This window comes from Juglans microcarpa x Juglans regia, chromosome 1D, assembly GCF_004785595.1.
Source record: "Juglans microcarpa x Juglans regia isolate MS1-56 chromosome 1D, Jm3101_v1.0, whole genome shotgun sequence".
Classification (NCBI taxonomy): domain Eukaryota; kingdom Viridiplantae; phylum Streptophyta; class Magnoliopsida; order Fagales; family Juglandaceae; genus Juglans; species Juglans microcarpa x Juglans regia.
The window spans coordinates 35,721,100-35,738,149 of NC_054594.1; the positions used below are offsets into that span (position 1 = coordinate 35,721,100).

A 17,050-nucleotide genomic window follows, 5' to 3' on the forward strand; every position below is an offset into this window, starting at 1 on the left:
CAGGGTGAAGAGTAGCACTGCTCTTACCCATTGCTTTCTTTGGTTGCTGATAGATTGGAGAGCAAACTCCTGAGGAATCTCATATCAGCATAAAAGCAGAATCTTTCTTATCTTTGTAGCTAGCTGGCTTCGCAGACACAGCTCTCTGCAATAATCCCAGCAGTATCGAGGAATTGTCTTTCAATAGCACAAAGACACCCACTATGCTGCCCTGTTTAGTATTGAGTCGAGACTATTGGCATGGCAGCCATCTGCGTAACTGCTATTGCCACCAGAACCAGAAGCAAAACAAAAACAGGCCTTCGTTTGTTCCCAATATTCTATGGAGATGTACGATGGTTGTGTTAGTTCCTTTTTCCCACCACAGACATGGTGCAATGGTTGGCTAAGGAGTGCGTATTTCAAACAGAAATACAGCCCAACGTTTTCATCAAGAACGGACATGAACATTAAATTGCACTCAAGAAAACCACAGTTTTGAATCTTCTTGGATTTTTATTTATTCCTTAACATGTTCGGCTTCAGCCCTAACATCAAACCCTCAAATGTTAATATAGAAATGACGATTTCATTATCAACAGGTAGAGCCCATCTGGGATAACAATGAACAAACTAACATGAGTTCTACACGGTCGCTCCCAATAATTGGAGGATGCAGGAAACCTCGAAAGGGTAGGGAAAATGAAGAAAGAATTGAATGTTCCTCCAAAATCACCAATTTACATTTAGTAGATTCAGCTCAATGTCTCGGTTTCTGAATTTTCAAGTTCAACTATAGCATTAAATCCAAATTCCTTCCCAGGAGTAAACAGTGACTTCAGTTCTGCTGCCGTCTGGGTCGTGTTAATCTTGTTATCCTTTACCTTGAGATTTTCCTGGTATTAGGAGGTTAAGGAAGAAATTGAAGAAGAAAATGATTAATTGAGTCTTCTAAAATAGACGCATGTAGAGGGAGTTGTGACAATGAAAATACCTTCTTTACATAATCAGCCAGGGCTGAATTAACTATCTCTTGTATGACAAACTTGGTGACCCGCTCCTCACCAATTATCTGTAAGAGGAAGCTCTTTGGGACCTGAGATAAGCCATAAGTTTGCGTCACCAAATGCATGCACAACAGAGAATTCCATGGAAAATATTTCCAAAAATGAATAGATTCTTCGTAAAGACCCTACAAGAATGACAGCACCAGCTAAGATTAGGGTATTTTAAACACATCAAAACTTCATAATCTCTCCCACTTCAGTGACTGTTATGATACTAGGAAGAAAAAATCTATTCATCATCCATTTTCTCATTATCTCATGATGTGACATTAGATGATTGGAAACTATTTATTATATTTCACTTATGAACCTATCATCTAATGCCACGTCATAAGATGATGAGAGGATGTTGAAAAAATGGATGATGAGTAGCATTACTCAATTTCAGTAAGTAACACTGGGTGTATTTATGTTTGTGGAACTTCTACATGTTACACTTTAGGGTTTACTTCATATGACTATCTTTTTTCACTCTAGGCCCAAGAGTTTGAGTAGGAATTCCAGAGGATCTGAATCTAATTATTTACATTCCAGAAATTCACAAACATCCGGCATATGGAGATCATTGAAACATTTTAAACTGACTCTTTCTTACATGTTTATACAAACATGATATGTGATGTGATATTCAACACAGTTGTTCAAATTTGGTGCAACATACGTTAATATTTTCCAGTGATAAACCATTGGAAGCAAAAATTGCATGCTTTGCTACAAGAGAAGTATAACTCGATGTCTAATTTTTCGGTTACTGAAAAATGCCTTCATGTAGACATGCCAGAGCCCCCACATTGCAAGATGTGATGAAACAGATGACTATGATTCATTGATTCTTAGAAACACAGCAGCCCCTAACTCAGGCTCCTTTGTCCATCTAGAATACTCGCAGACAATCAGTAAAGGGTGGAGGTCAGGGATCCAAGGCTCCATAGAAAGAAAGCATGGGTAGCAAAGCTTGATGGTATGAAGAATACCGTGGTGGTCAATTTCATTTCAAGAAAAATAAAAGGATTTTCAAGTAATCAACATTTAGACCAAATTAAGAATTGGAAATTTGGAACAGTGAGTCAAGGATAAAACAACAGGTGTAATAGTTACAAGCATAAATAGGCAGATTTAACCACAACCAAAATTTATGCAATATCAAATAGTACTTTTGATTTTTTTTTAAAAAAAGCCCAAGGTCAGAAGCCACTTGCCTGTGATGTTTTTCCTTGAGTAGCACCAGCCCACAAGCAAAACCAAATATTGTTAGAATTCATAATGTGACAAACTAATAAGCTGCAGAAATGCAAATTCATTCATAAAATGATAATAAAGATATATCATTATAAACCATTTATATCCATGCACTCACAAACAGGAGGTCAGAACATTCATTAACCTCAGACAACAATTCCAATTTTATGATATTCAAGCCTTTGAACATGTTCTTTCAACCATTTAATATCAGATGAAAGGCAGGAGCCACCAGTTGGCCCATAAAAATATAGCTAAAAGGCCAAAACAATCAACTCAATTCTTTTTTACAACCCCTTCACGTTATAAGTTATATACTAGATAAGAATTAATTAGATGCAGCAAAATGAATACACCATTTGTTGGTTGATTTTAAATCTAAATATTTTGGGGAAATAGGACAAATTTATTTTTAGAAGGTAAACATATTCTCGACGGAACAAAACAATGATGGACATATAATATATGTTTTTTTTATAATTCACACACATATACATATATATGGTTAGACGGTTGTTAAAAGTTTTATTTGCTCATAGCTTTGGTTTTTAACACCTTGGTTTTGGGCTTTATCGGAATGTAACCACAGTATTCCTTTGCCATAAATGAGGGTTTTTCAATAAAATTGGGGTGTTTTTTTTTTTCAATTTTTTAATAAATAAATTACAAAGCAACTATGAATATTAGCAATCATCCATACATGTCTATCATCTACCTTTTGTACCGGTGCCCATAGGAACCCTATCTTGAGAAACTTCATTTCCATGACAATATTCGTATTCTTTATGGGGATAATAGACATAAAGCAAGGTTACCACTTGAACAACCTAAGCAAGTGGAAATCAATGTAATACCTCCTTTTTGCCTGCGAAATCCAGGAACTGGTGGTGCTGTGCTAGCTAAATTTGCCAAAACCTTATCAAATACTTTTTGTGTCTCATCGCCAGGCAACTGCACTTTTAGCTACCAATTGAACATGATGACGGCATTAGAAAAGAAGGTCCAATCCTGAATACTGGGAAATCCAGAAACATGGAGAAATCTGGGCTATGATTTCCCCAATGGTACAAATAATTTGTTGCCCCAGAGCTAACATTTTTTAGCAGGTTGTAGGATTCAGTTTAGCAACAACTTCCAGAGATATGAACTGCAAATTCCAGGGCTGACTAGATAATAAATAGAATTTACCAACAGACACAGACGAACCAATCAACAGTTTATATCCTCTCTTCTCCCATCTTCATGAACTAAAATACCAACCTTCAAAACCATATGCAGAATAGAAAAGTTGACAAGCCAAGAAAATCCAGCCAAACCAAGGAGAACTTGATCAGTTCAACTTTGGTAATTTATAAATTAATTCATTCACATTCATTATACAGAGGTAAAAATGTAGTTTTAAAAAAAAAATTAAGTGACAATTGGTACTTTCACGTTGATAATGATAATTCCCTAGTTTCATTGATGAGCAAAGGGGATTAAATTATGAGATGTGATCTTCATTGACAGATTATCAATACGACAAACTAAACACAAATAAATTTTAATGCATATAAGGTGTCTTTGATAATAGAGGCCTGCGCTTGAAAGATCAATGATGAGCAAGGGAAGGTCCAAAATTCGGGCCTCAAACAGAGTCTTGACACAGCTCATTCCCGTAGCATCTCAGAGTTTGAACAAAATCTAACAGTTAGACTCCTAGGAAAGACTTGGTCAGGTAAAGAAGGCAAAGGTTTTAACTGGCATACTATGCAAGAAGAAATGCGTAGGTAAGAAGAAAAGAAATGGAAACAAACATCAAAATTAATAGTCACAACTCCCACTAATGATTAGAGAACTCATATCATCACTCTGCATAAAGGCCAAAATATGTGCTATCAGGGATGAACAATCGAAAACACACGAGTAGCACAAATTTTATCTTGCAGACTCACTTGTATCTTATTTTCATCCTGAGATTCAATAACTATCTCAGCATTTTTCAATGTAATTGCATTGTCCTTCTGATCTGTAATAGATGCCTCCAACCCTACAACACCAAGTCACTCGATTACTGGCCAAAACACATGTAGAAGTCAGATTTCAATAAAGTAAAAAATGAAGGGGCAAAAAAAGCTGCACATATGTACAATTCAGTGTTTGAAATTAACTTCACCTGAACTAGATGCAGATATCTGTCTGGGCAAATGTGTTGGACCTCTCCTATGGGGACTACGATGAATTAATAACCTGAAAACAAAAAAATATATATAACATAAATACTTCTACAAGTCAAATTTATAAATGTCGAAAATGGTTTCAAATTAAATCAAATGGCACGTGGTGATGTTAAAGCTTAATGAAATTAGATGTAAAGGTTCAAAGGTATGGAATTCAAGAGTTTCAATGTACAAGAAGTAAATCCTGTAAGAAGCAGGGGGATTAAAGTTAGGAAACTGAAGCAACCTTATAAAAAGTTTACACAAACATGCAGATACACATAGAAAAAGAAATCTTTTGGGATATTAGTATATTTAATCAAATATCCTAGTCTCTCTTTGTCAGTCTTTTACAATAGACTTAGCTCTTCAAAATGCTGGTTAGTTTGGAAAGCAAAAAAACTAGGACATTAAAGAGAGACTAATAATTTCACGTAAATAGGATATTTCGGTTTGTTATATATTGATTAAAACACGGAAAAAATAATTTACATAAATTAATGATTTACCTCCTGCACAGATATTTCTGCACATTACAGAAATTGATGCAAGTGGAGTTTCGACCTGTGAGAATATAACTGCGGCAGCTTGTCACAGAAAATTGCTGTAGAAAATAACAAGAACTTGAATGTTCAGAACATCAACCAAAGCCCAACAAGAACTTGAATAATGATAAAATCAATCAAAATACCCAGAACTTGAACTGTTCTTCCAACTTCAAATGGCTAATTAGCGAAGATACCACTGGTCTCAATCGAAGCGTGCATGAAAATAGAAGCAACCCTACGACTTCAAAAGTCGGGATCTTTTTTGTTTTTTATAACGGATCAAAAGTCGGGATCTTATCAAATATATTACATAAATTCCTCAGAAAAAGCATCCATTATTTCTTCACCCCACTAACCCATTAGCCCATAACCGTTAAAACTTGCATTCCATTGTTTTTTTGATACACACACACCAGAAGACATAACGACAACTGCAGTTCATGAAACTCCTTAAAAGAGCAGTTGAAACTGCGGGAAAAAAGAAAAGAATCCATTTTCGGTTTTCATACTCTGGAAGTTCGGAGTTGCAGTTGAAATTCTGAGGGAACAGTGTTCATCGTGGCTGTGATTGAAGCCATGCTTGTTCTTCAGCAACAATTCGCCTTCTCAGAAAAAGCCTTATCCAAGTTTAATCCCCAGAATCAACGACTTGCTGTTTGGTAATCAATGGTCAAATAACCTGCATTTTCATTAAACGACTTGTCGTTTATTTGACCGGGCTGTCATGCACCAAAACGCACCGCTCTTTGTTTCCCGACCTGGGGCCGAAAGAAAACAAAAATAAAAACAATACCTGACATCAAGAAAAAAAATTAAATAAATAAATAAGAAGAAGAAGAAGAAGAAGAAGAGGAGAAGAAGAGAAAATAGAAGCTTTATAATTCTCAATTTAACTACAAAAGGGAATTTGCTACTGAGAGAGAGAGGGCAGACAAAGAGACCTTTATTAGGGTTTTGCGTCGGCGATTAGAGCTCAACCGCTGCCTTCATCATGGTTATTTCATTTTCTCTGTTCCTTCGACTTAAATTCCTATTTATGTATATATATTGGGTTGCAGCATACGGCACTTGTTCATTTTTAAAATCCAATTATTATTTTCTTTTATTTTTTTTCATATTTTTTTACTACCTGATATTGCTGATCCTGTTGTCCAATATATTACTGTGAGTAATAGGTTTCGTTGCTCATGTATATATGTATATGCATTTGTGTTTGTATTTATGGGCAATGCATGAACTCGTTACTTAGCTATTCGTCCCTGCCAGTTTAATTTTTCTTAATTTTCATATGTTCGTGGTTTTCAATTCCATACCGTATCAATTGGAAAATTGTAATGTTATTGATAGGTCCCAAATTAAGAGAGTATAAATGCTAAAATGAATCGTTTCTCTTCGGGTGAGAAAGTACCGCACGATATTTGATTTTGATAATAATTGATTACTTGCCTTCTCATTGATAACGTTGGCTGCTTAAATAAGTAAAGCCATTTACAAGAAACCCGAGCTAAAAGGAAAGCTGTAACTCACACGAAAAAACAGAACATGCACCATACGTAAAAACAGAGCACCACTAACAGAAATAAAAGTAACGTAAAACTCGGAATTGCATGTGACCCAGTCCATCCAACGTCTCTCTCGTCCTTCACGTGCCCATAACCTCTTCCACTACGTCCCACCTTCCAGCCTGCAAGCCTGATCCCATTAAGTGGCCTAACAATACTCCCCCATTAAGTGGATCCTTGTCCTCAAGGTCCACAGTTGGGAATAATTGCAGTAGGTTTTTCGTCTAGCCATTTTCTGGTGGACCTGGACCCGTTTGAAGGTCGTTTGCTGCTTGTATGGGTGCAGCTTCACAGATAATGTTGCCGCTGCCATTGTGTCCTTCTAGCATGAGTAGCCGTGACCCTTGACACCGGTGACCTGCAGTAAAATGCTCATTACAATTAAAACATAGACCTTGAGCTCGCCTTTGCTGCATTTCATCCCAAGTCAGTCGCCGAACAGGAATTGCAGGTACGGCTGGTGCTGCCTGAGTTGCTGGCGGAAGAGCTAACGGGGCTTTCACTGGTGGTGGAGGATGTACACACGTCCCTTGTCTCGATAGTTGATCATCTTTCATTAGCGCGAAGCTGATAGCCTTCTTTAATGTCTGAGGCTTAAACATTTGGATACCATCCGAGATGTCCGATTTTAACCCACCCATAAATGTTCCCACAAGAGCTCTTTGTGTCTAGCCTCGTACTCAATTGCCTAAGCGTTCAAATTCTCGCTGGTAATCACGCAGAGAGCCTATCTGCATGATTCTTGAAAAAGCTTCATCAAAATCTTTGCACTCCGAAGGTCCAAAGCGAGCCCAGAGTTCATCTTCAAAATTTGCCCATGAGAGAATGCGTCCTTCTTCTCGGACTGTCCTGCAGATCCACTGCCACCACTGGTTGGCCTCTCCTTCCAAGTGGTAGGAGGCCAAGGAAACTTTCTGGGCTTCGGGAGTATTTTGGAACTCAAAAAATTGATTCACACGATTGAACCATTCCGTCGGATCATCTCCTGAAAATTGAGGAAATTCAAGCTTTGCTGTTTTGGAGGATACCACCATCTGTCCCCCGTCGTTGCCTTCTCGGTGATGGTTGGGGATCTCTTGGTTTGCAAGCAAGACATCGGAGAGGCGATTGAGGGTTTATTCCAAATGACGAAGCCTGTCGGTCATGCCGAGCTCCATCCTGTGTAACCCATCCTACACTCCACCGAGCCCAGCCTCCAACTGCTCAATACGCTCTTTGTTGGTTCCCATAAATAATCTGGCTCTGAGGCCAATGATAAGTCCCAAATTAAGAGAGTATAAATGCTAAAATGAATCGTTTCTCTTCGGGTGAGAAGTACCACACGATATTTGATTTTGACAATAATTGATTTCTTGCCTTCTCATTGATAACGTTGGCTGCTTAAATAAGTAAAGCCATTTACAAGAAACCCGAACTAAAAGGAAAGCTGTAACTCACACGTAAAAACAGAACATGCACCATGCGTAAAAACAGAGCACCACTAACAGAAATAAAAGTAACGTAAAACTCGGAATTGCATGCGACCCAATCCATCCAACGTCTCTCTCGTTCTTCACGTGCCCATAACCTCTTCCACTACGTCCCACCTTCCAGCCTGCAAGCCTGATCCTATTAAGTGGCCTAACAGTTATTGCTTTTTGGTTCATTATAAACGAGTTCCATGTGTCAAAGTATAATTTCTTGTTTATAGGGTGAATATAGCCCTCTTTTGGGTGCCTCTGTTTGCGGTTGCTTTTGTGCATGCTTCTGATTTCTTTGGTGATTGGGCGTGATTCTAAACTGAGTTTTTGTTCCTTTCCCGTCCCCCACAAAATATTTTTTTCAGGTTCTTTTGCAGCTAGACCCGTTTCTTAATGAACTCACTAGCATGTTTGAGCACACCATCGAGAAGGGTTCTGTTTGGGTTACTCTTAAACGATGTATGTGTTGATTTTTCCTCTGCATTCCATTTCTTTATAATTGGGATGATGAGTTTTTGGATGTTCTGTTTGGCATTCTAATCAATGCTTTTCATTATTATGGTCCTTTAGCATCCTTAAAGTCTAAGGTGCAGACGAATAAAATGGCAAGTGGTGGCGAAACTGAGTATAGATGCCACATCCGTGCTACCGATGGGAAAAAGACGATTTCTACTTCAGTATGTACTCTTTGTCCCTTTGTATTCATCGCTTGCTCTTCATTTATTAAGCTTTATCATTCATACTTGAGATTCTATGCAATTTCCAGAATTTAGTGGTGTATTCCTGTTTGCTTGTTTAACAACATAGGAAATTATGCACTTGTTATGTGGTTCCGAGTGTTTTATATATTTATATTTGGTTTCATTAGTGGTTTCCTGAGTTCTGTTGGAATTTGAGTTGTGCATTTAGATACTTTGTCAATGAGAAGTTTTGGGTAGTTTTTCTTATAAATTTTGCTGGAGTAGGGTGACTGTGGAAACCTTGATTTCAAGATGGTTAGAATATGAAGGTGTTGGTCCATATAAATTGATTGTCCCCAAGCTGCAATCTGCACGGGATCTTGGTGTATTGAGGATGGTTTCTGACAATTAATTTAAATGAGAGGACTCTATCATGGATGATTGGTCAATTCTGGTAGCTGTGCTACCTTTTTTTCCCCCCCTAATCTTGGAGAAGGGGAACTTTGAGATAATACTGGTTCGTTTCTGTGCAAAATAGCTTTCTTCCAAGATCCAACTGCCCTCAAAACTTTTTGAGTTCCCCTAGCACTTCCTTGCTACTTATTTTTCATGTAGCCATGTTTATGCGAAAAAATCAAATGTTCTTGGAAAAAATGAATTCATGATACTGATGCTTTTAGGTATTACCTCCTAGAGTGGGACAAGTATGTAGTTGCTGCTGTGTGGTTGTGGTTAGAGCTTCCTTCTATTCTATTTGATGGTAAAGAATTGTTGGTAAGTGGTTCTTTAGGTTAGGAGAACATGATAGAGATTAATATCAGAGCTGAGGATCTTATAAAAAATATATATATATATATATATATATATATATATATATATATATCAGAGCTGATGGATCCTGTGGTCTTTTGAATAAGAATTTTCAATCTTTTATATCTAGTAGAAGACTCAATTCTTATGTAGTTGGAAATGGTGCCAAAATAGGGATCAGTATTGACCATTCTTCAGATTGGTCTAAGTTGATGGACATGCTCTGTTTGTATTCTCTCAACTTTCAATGGAACTTTCGTGATTGTAGAGGTTAGTGCCTGTCTAAACCATTTTTACTGGCTTTTATTGGAAAGGTTGGAGCAAAGGATCATCAGCGCTTTCAAGCTTCTTATACAACTATCCTCAAGGCCCACATGACAGCTCTAAAGAAGAGGGAGAGAAAGGATAAGAAAAAGGCTGCAGAGAATGATAAGAAAGAAGGGGTTGCTAAGATGCACAAGAGGGCGTAAATGAGTCCCTTTTTTACCATGTACTCTCTTCTCTTCTTCTTTTTTGTTTTTTTGTTTTTTTTTTGTTTTTTTGTTTTTTTTAAATAGAAAGAAAGAAAGAGACTAACTAACACGAACCAAAAAAATTTCAATGTTGAGCAAGCACGGGGACTGAAGCATATGGGTCATTTGTTTGATTGCCCTTTTGTTAGATGTTACCCTATAATTGACGATGTTTTCATGATCTGGTTGAATAGAGAAACAGAGACTTTGCCCGGTGTCTTAATGACATATGATTGAATGAATATGAAAGAACTATAGTATGTTTGGCTTCAGCTTGTTGACTGATAGAATGAACTTTGCTTAGAAATTTCCTGGGATCAACATCAAAACATGCAATTTACAACAGGGTGGATTGATTTGCATAATGCGCTTGGACAGAATGTGTGGGCATGCCTCTTCTACTTCTAACAGGTAATGAAGAGAGCAGTTTGTTGTTTTCCGATTTGAGTATAGTCTTGCCAAATGCAAATGCAGAATAATGTCCTTACAAAGAACTTCTTCTTGAAATACAATCCTTTTATTTTCGCCTTTAACTTTGATTGCTTTTTAGATAAAAGATTATGTTGCTTTGTCAGATCATGCAATAATGGAATAAGTTTGTGGTGTTGATGGGTTCACAATGACCATCCAGCTTTGTTTAGAATAATGATATGGACGCAACTATTTTATAGCCGATCAATGAGATGGTATCACTTCATTAACCATTTCATTTCATTTATTTATTTTTTAATTTTGAGTTTTCTATCTGATTTCAAATTTTGAGTGAGCTCACCGTCCGTTTTGGGCTGTCGGAGTCGCCTAGGATGGTTGATGGCCCAGAACGGTAAGGTGCAAGAAGAAGCAGCTCGAGAAAGAGGAGATAAAGACAGGAAGAAGACTAGAAGACCGAGTCTAATTAGGAGTTTTTGGTTTGGGTTGGGCGGGCCGGAGAGGTTTTATGTTTGGTCTGGGTTGGACCATTATGGGCGTCCGATCTTTTTATTTTTCGTTCTGAAACAATATCGGGCCTAGAAAGAGAAGCCCCCAATCAAAAGCAATCACTCGGCCACCCCGATGTTTACGTGCTTCAATTTGATTGAGTATATATCTTGCGTACTTGTGTTATTGGGCATGGCTTGTTTCTAATGAGTATTGATTGAGACGTAAATCTTTTTATAATTATGTTTTAAAGTAATGTTATTTTTGTAAATACCATCAATAGATTATTGAATAAGCTAGATTATGAATTTCAAAGACTAGAAATCATGTTCTTGTAAAGCCATTTAATATCGGTATTCCATTTAGTTATTAGTCTATGGCTTAAAAAAGTTGGCATGTTTGACCTTATAATCAATTGACTTATATATATATATATATATATATATATATATATTTATGACTTGGATGTGCCTAGGGGTCCATAATCAATTGATCAGTATACTGTATACCCAACTTGGCATAGACCAGAAAATCCAACTTATACAATATACAAATCCAAAAATTGGCCTTTACTTTTACGAGTAATGATATCCACACAATATATTTTATAATACATATTTTGAAATGAGGATATTTTTATAAAATTATGTTATTTTTATAAGATATTTTATAAAAATATCCCTCGTTTTAAAATATAATTACGTAATAACGAGGATCATGACTAAAAACGTTAATTCAGCTGCTTTCAAATTGATTACAAAATCATGACATAGTAATAATGAGACAGCCCCTTATGTTTGACATTCAGAGCTGCCAGCTCATTAATTCTAGAAACATGCACCCTTTTCAAATAAGATTGTTTTGACTCGATCGTAATGACCCTTTTACTTTAATTATATGTTAATTGTCGTCTATTTTCTTTTGGTCAAATCCATGGACCAATTGTAATTAGGATGAACATTTTGGTCAAACATCCTAAGAGAGTTATTTAGGATGAGGTTCCTATGATTAAATTCTACGTTGATTAATTACTTTAATCAAATATAGCAGAGATGACCATGTACTTTAATTCTATTAATTATGAGAACGGATGAAATTTGACTTTGTAAGGGATATTGGACCTAATTAGGCCACAACGCATATTCATGATATTGTGCGCAACATAGTAATTTACACTCCTGTGAATTTCCCAGACTACCCATGTTCTTGGCTCGTTAAAGAGTATCTTAGTGTATTTAATTCCGGTAATCACAGAATAGTATCAACATTTATATATTAGTTAGAGTAATGTTGGCTGTGCAAACCTCAATTTGAAAAAAATAAGAAAATAAAAAAATAAAGTGGAATCCACCATTATTTTTTTTTTCATATGAGTTTATATTTATTTATTTTTTTTTTTCAAAAGAAGTGTGCTCAAGTTGTGTACTATAAAACTACAAATATCATTTTTTATATAATTAGTTAAGATTTGTTCTCGGCTATATTTAAAGAAAAGTGGTGACTCCACTATATAGCTTAATCCTGTAGCTTAAAAAATATTAAATCCAGCTTTCAAAGTGGTTAGGCAATACATAGTTAATGACTTACATATATATATAGACATTGCTTTCACTAATAGACTCTAAAAGTGATTATAATCCACTAGCTACTTTTGCCCATTTGGATACAGAGGTGAGATGAAACACCTCATCTCATCTTATCTAATTTCAATTGGCCTGGTTTAGATACAGAAATACTCTAAACCCATTTCATATCATCTCATCTCATCTTATCATTACAATTTTTTCAAATTTCTATATAAAATATAATAAACAATTCAACTTTTTCAAATTCTAAATAATATTATAATAATATTTTATTCAACTTTCATTCAAAATAATTTCATCCCATCTCACCTTAATATTCAGCTTTAGTTGGATAGGGCGCCTAAAAAATAGTGAATTATGATTTGCATATACCAATATTTTGATTGGTAAAAAAAAAGTGGGATCCACCATTATTTTTTCTTTTCATATGAGTTTAGATTTATTCACTTTTTTCCAAGAAAAGTGTGTTAAATTTGTGCATCTTAAAACTACAAATATCATTTTTATATAATTAGTTAAGATTTGTTCTTGCCTATATTTAAAGAAAAGTGGTGACTCCACTATATACCTTAATCATGTAGCTTAAAAAAATATTAAATCCAGCTTTCTAAGTGGTTAGGCAATGAGAAATACTTTTTGTTCCGAAAATGTGTCTCGAATGATTTTTTTTTTTACTTAGTGATTAAGGAAATATTTTTTAATGATGTTGTGAATTTTTTTTATTTTTTTTAAATGTTTATGATAATTAAAAAAATACATAAAAAAAGAAAAGAAAAATAAAAAAGTGTAATAGACTATTTGGGATGCATTTTCGGTGAATGTAGCAATGCTCTTAGGCAATACAGGTCTACAGTGAATGACTTACACACACACACACACACATATATATATATATATACTAGCAGTGAGTGACGTGCAATGCACGTTTTCCTAATGACTACTATCCACAAAATGTTAAAATAATATGATTTTTTAAATAAAATTAATTAGTCAATAATTTAATGTACAGGAGTAGAAAAATAAATTTTAACAAGCATCATAATGATAACAAAATGTTATAGTAATATAAATAATATGAAAATTAAAAGATTTGAGATATTCTAGCAATAGTTTTCTTAACAAAATATATGAATTGTAGAATTTAACCACACTACTCAATAACTCAGGGAGCACTAAAAAAATCATTTTATCTAAATGATTTTAGTTAATTAAGAATATTATGAGATTTAAATTATATTAAAAACTCTAATTATTTATATGATTTTATTCTCTTAAAAATAATTAACAAAACTCTATTTTTTATTTAATGATAAAATATTAGTATTTTATAAATTAAAGTTGAATTTATATTTTAATTATCTATTTTAAGTTTGTTTATTTTTAATGTTTTAACCTTAGATCAATTCTGAAGATTTAAGATGAAGGGTTGAGATTTAAAGTCTCAAATCTTAATTTTTCCAATCACTGTTCATTACTGTTGGCTTTTAACGTGAACAGGGATTTGTGAACAGTAATCACTATTCATTTCTGGCTTTTAACGTAAATAGTAATAACTGTGCATTACTGTTAACTTTTATCGTGAATAGTAATTACTGTTTATGTTATAGTGACTTTTAAGTACAAGGGGATATATATATCTATCCAATTCTTTCACTAGTAGACTCTAAAAGTGATTATAATCCACTAGCTACTTTCGCCCGTTTGGATACAGAAGTGAGATAAAACCATCTTATCTCACCTCACTTTATCTCATCTCATCTCATTTAAGTTCAATTAGTCTGGTTTGGATACAGAAACACTCTCAACTCATTTCATATCAACTTATCTCATCTTATCATTATAATGTTTTTAAATTTCCATACAAAAATATAATAAACAATTCAACTTTTTTAAATTTTAAAATAATAATAATATTAATATAAAAATATTTTATTCAACTTTTAACTTTCATTTAAAACCATTTCAATTTATTTCACGATAATATTCTAGCTTTAGGTGCGATAGGGCTCCTAAAAAATAGTGAATTATGATTTGCATATACCAATATTTTGACTGGTAGAATTTTTCATTTATATATAAATATTGATTGTGGACGTCAAGTGGCTCAACTCATGATAATAATTAAGTATTTTATTCATTTTGGTCCAGTACTAAGACTAATCGGGACGAACTTAATTTAGTGGACGGAAAAAAAAAATTACAAGGATTATTTAATTAATATCACTAAAATATTTTTATAGCTAATTAATAGTTATATAAAAAATGATTAGTTAATGCCATCTCGAGTGCTACATCTGCATAATATCATTGGCGTGACCGATTTACTCACGTCTATATATCTCAATAAGAAAAAAATTAAAAATTAAAAACGATTGGTTATTGCATTTTTTTTTTTTAATTTAGGCATTACATGCTTAAGTTGACCGTAGTAGAGTTAATATTCAGCAGCCAGCCACCATATATGCTTGGGAGAAAAATGGAAAATTGATATTTAAAATTATTTATGCCCCGACGTTGATTTATGCACGTACAGATGCACCAATCGTCATTTTTGACGAGCAAAGTCCACTCACGGACACGTAAATTACACGGCGCCCTCTAGAAACCATCCAGTTCAGATTCAAAGTCAAGAAGCCATGCACCGCTCATTTCAACTGCTTGCACTATATATAAATCCGACCTTATGACTTCAGTTTTCATAAGCAAACACAATCTCTTGCCACCTTCAATCGGTCACCCACAAACTCTCTCAGATTAATGCTAGCGATCCTTAGCATGAAGAAGAATTTTCTAAGTACCCTTGTTCTGATAGGAATTATAGCTGGGGCCTTTCCAAGATACACTGAGGCTCAAGATTGTGGTTGTGCCGCAGATGAATGCTGCAGCAAATGGGGCTACTGTGGCACTACTGACGATTACTGTGGCGACGGGTGCCAACAGGGTCCTTGTACTCCCCCTCCTGAAACTAATAATATTTCGGTGTCTGATATTGTAACATCGGAGTTCTTCGATGGGATAATTAGCCAGGCTGATGCGAGTTGTGCTGGAAAGAGCTTCTACTCACGAGCAGCCTTTCTTGAAGCTCTCGGTTCATATGATCGATTTGGGAGGATTGGTTCTATTGATGATTCTAAGCGCGAGATTGCCGCCTTCTTTGGCCATGTAACTCATGAGACTGGACGTAAGATCCAATTCCTCGATCTCTTTGAATCATATAATCTTGCGCATATATATATACATCCTTATATAGATTTTTCATATAGATTTTTCATGCATATATATGCATGCAAAACACCCAGAAACTTAACATGATAGAATCCATGCATTCTAGAATATCATCTTCAAAACTAAGATCATTGAAGCAAGATCGATGTTTTATTTTTCTTTTTTTGGGTGCATGCAGACTTTTGCTACATAGAGGAGATAGATGGTCCCTCCAAGGACTACTGTGACGAGAATAATACAGAGTATCCATGCAATCCAGATAAAGGTTACTATGGCCGTGGACCAATTCAACTATCTTGGAATTTTAACTATGGACCAGCAGGAAAGGACATTGGATTCGACGGGTTAAACTCTCCTGAAACAGTGGCAAATGATGCAGTCATTTCGTTTAAGACCGCCTTGTGGTATTGGATGAACTTTGTTCACTCAGTCATAGACCAAGGGTTTGGGGCAACAATTCGAGCCATTAATGGTGCCCTTGAATGTGATGGCGGAAACCCTGCAACAGTTCAAAGACGTATCGAGTATTACACTGAATATTGTAACCAATTAGGTGTTGATCCTGGCGAAAATCTCAGTTGCTAGCTTAATTAATACAGTCCTCGATCGATCGCCTAGCTACCCCTTATGTATGGTATGAAAGGAAATAAATTAAGGTATTAATAAAATTAAGTTTATATGAATATCCCAAATCAGCTTGAATGCTATTATAATTTATATAGTGCATGCTATTATATATAGTGCATGCTTGCCTTCCTTAATTACGGTCATCAATCTCGTCTCCCTGATCCATTTTTCGATCTCATGATCATCTATTTATATTTGTATATTATATAATTTTCAAGCCATGCATCTCGATCAACTATACTACTATTATTAATGAATGATAAATAGTAATAAAAGGCTATATATATGTATATACCATCCACTCCCTAATTATATTTGTGTTATTATATAATATATATAATTGAGTTACACTTAAACTAATATATATATATATATATATATATTGAATGATGAGATCTAATTTTTATGTGTATATATATATATATATATAGAAGTTAAGCAATATTTTGGAAATCAAAATACTAACAATTAGTGTACTCTTTTTAAAGATTGATCTATTGAGTTATAATAGTACCACACACTACAAGAAAACTATTATTTGTGACCAGTACTTATTTTTAGCGAAAATGATTATTTCCTACCAAAATGAGTTTGTTTTTGTCGCAAATAATCGTTATATTTGCAAATAATCCATCACAA

General features: G+C 34.8%; 3 protein-coding genes across 4 annotated transcripts; 2 read left to right on the top strand and 1 right to left on the bottom strand.

Annotated features, from left to right (window-relative positions):
- Positions 1 to 548: 548 nt before the first annotated feature.
- LOC121251209 lies at positions 549 to 5,819 on the bottom strand. The gene is made up of 8 exons (XM_041150576.1): positions 5,541 to 5,819; positions 4,993 to 5,087; positions 4,441 to 4,514; positions 4,220 to 4,314; positions 3,140 to 3,248; positions 2,246 to 2,259; positions 974 to 1,075; positions 549 to 875 (listed from the first exon to the last, which is right to left on the bottom strand). Exons 1-8 carry the CDS (start codon positions 5,607 to 5,609, stop codon positions 735 to 737), a joined length of 699 nt encoding a protein of 232 aa, XP_041006510.1. The 5' UTR covers positions 5,610 to 5,819; the 3' UTR covers positions 549 to 734.
- Positions 5,820 to 5,849: 30 nt separating this feature from the next.
- LOC121251220 (signal recognition particle 14 kDa protein) lies at positions 5,850 to 10,465 on the top strand. 2 transcript variants are annotated; one of them, XM_041150594.1, is made up of 5 exons: positions 5,850 to 6,025; positions 8,419 to 8,512; positions 8,624 to 8,730; positions 9,858 to 10,033; positions 10,360 to 10,465. In XM_041150594.1, exons 1-4 carry the CDS (start codon positions 6,023 to 6,025, stop codon positions 10,011 to 10,013), a joined length of 360 nt encoding a protein of 119 aa, XP_041006528.1. In that variant the 5' UTR covers positions 5,850 to 6,022; the 3' UTR covers positions 10,014 to 10,033; positions 10,360 to 10,465. The 2 variants fall into 2 exon arrangements, with proteins under 2 accessions (XP_041006528.1, XP_041006522.1); XM_041150588.1 differs by lacking the exon at positions 10,360 to 10,465 and having other exon boundaries at positions 9,858 to 10,323.
- Positions 10,466 to 15,240: 4,775 nt separating this feature from the next.
- LOC121266850 (endochitinase EP3-like) lies at positions 15,241 to 16,467 on the top strand. The gene is made up of 2 exons (XM_041170692.1): positions 15,241 to 15,740; positions 15,963 to 16,467. Exons 1-2 carry the CDS (start codon positions 15,317 to 15,319, stop codon positions 16,367 to 16,369), a joined length of 831 nt encoding a protein of 276 aa, XP_041026626.1. The 5' UTR covers positions 15,241 to 15,316; the 3' UTR covers positions 16,370 to 16,467.
- The last annotated feature ends 583 nt before the right edge of the window (positions 16,468 to 17,050 follow it).

What these genes read in the sequence shown, in the direction of transcription:
- LOC121251220 (XM_041150594.1), top strand. An exon ending in TTGGGTTACTCTTAAACGAT is followed by an intron (nt 8,513 to 8,623) that starts GTATGTGTTGAT and finishes ATGGTCCTTTAG; the next exon opens with CATCCTTAAAGTCTAAGGTG. An exon ending in AAAAGACGATTTCTACTTCA is followed by an intron (nt 8,731 to 9,857) that starts GTATGTACTCTT and finishes TTTATTGGAAAG; the next exon opens with GTTGGAGCAAAGGATCATCA.
- LOC121266850 (XM_041170692.1), top strand. Translation starts at nt 15,317, where the DNA reads ATGCTAGCGATCCTTAGCATGAAGAAGAATTTTCTAAGTACCCTTGTT. An exon ending in TGTAACTCATGAGACTGGAC is followed by an intron (nt 15,741 to 15,962) that starts GTAAGATCCAAT and finishes GGGTGCATGCAG; the next exon opens with ACTTTTGCTACATAGAGGAG.
- LOC121251209 (XM_041150576.1), bottom strand. Translation starts at nt 5,609, where the DNA reads ATGGCTTCAATCACAGCCACGATGAACACTGTTCCCTCAGAATTTCAA. An exon ending in GATATCTGCATCTAGTTCAG is followed by an intron (nt 4,315 to 4,440) that starts GTGAAGTTAATT and finishes TTGGTGTTGTAG; the next exon opens with GGTTGGAGGCATCTATTACA. An exon ending in AGGATGAAAATAAGATACAA is followed by an intron (nt 3,249 to 4,219) that starts GTGAGTCTGCAA and finishes TTCAATTGGTAG; the next exon opens with CTAAAAGTGCAGTTGCCTGG.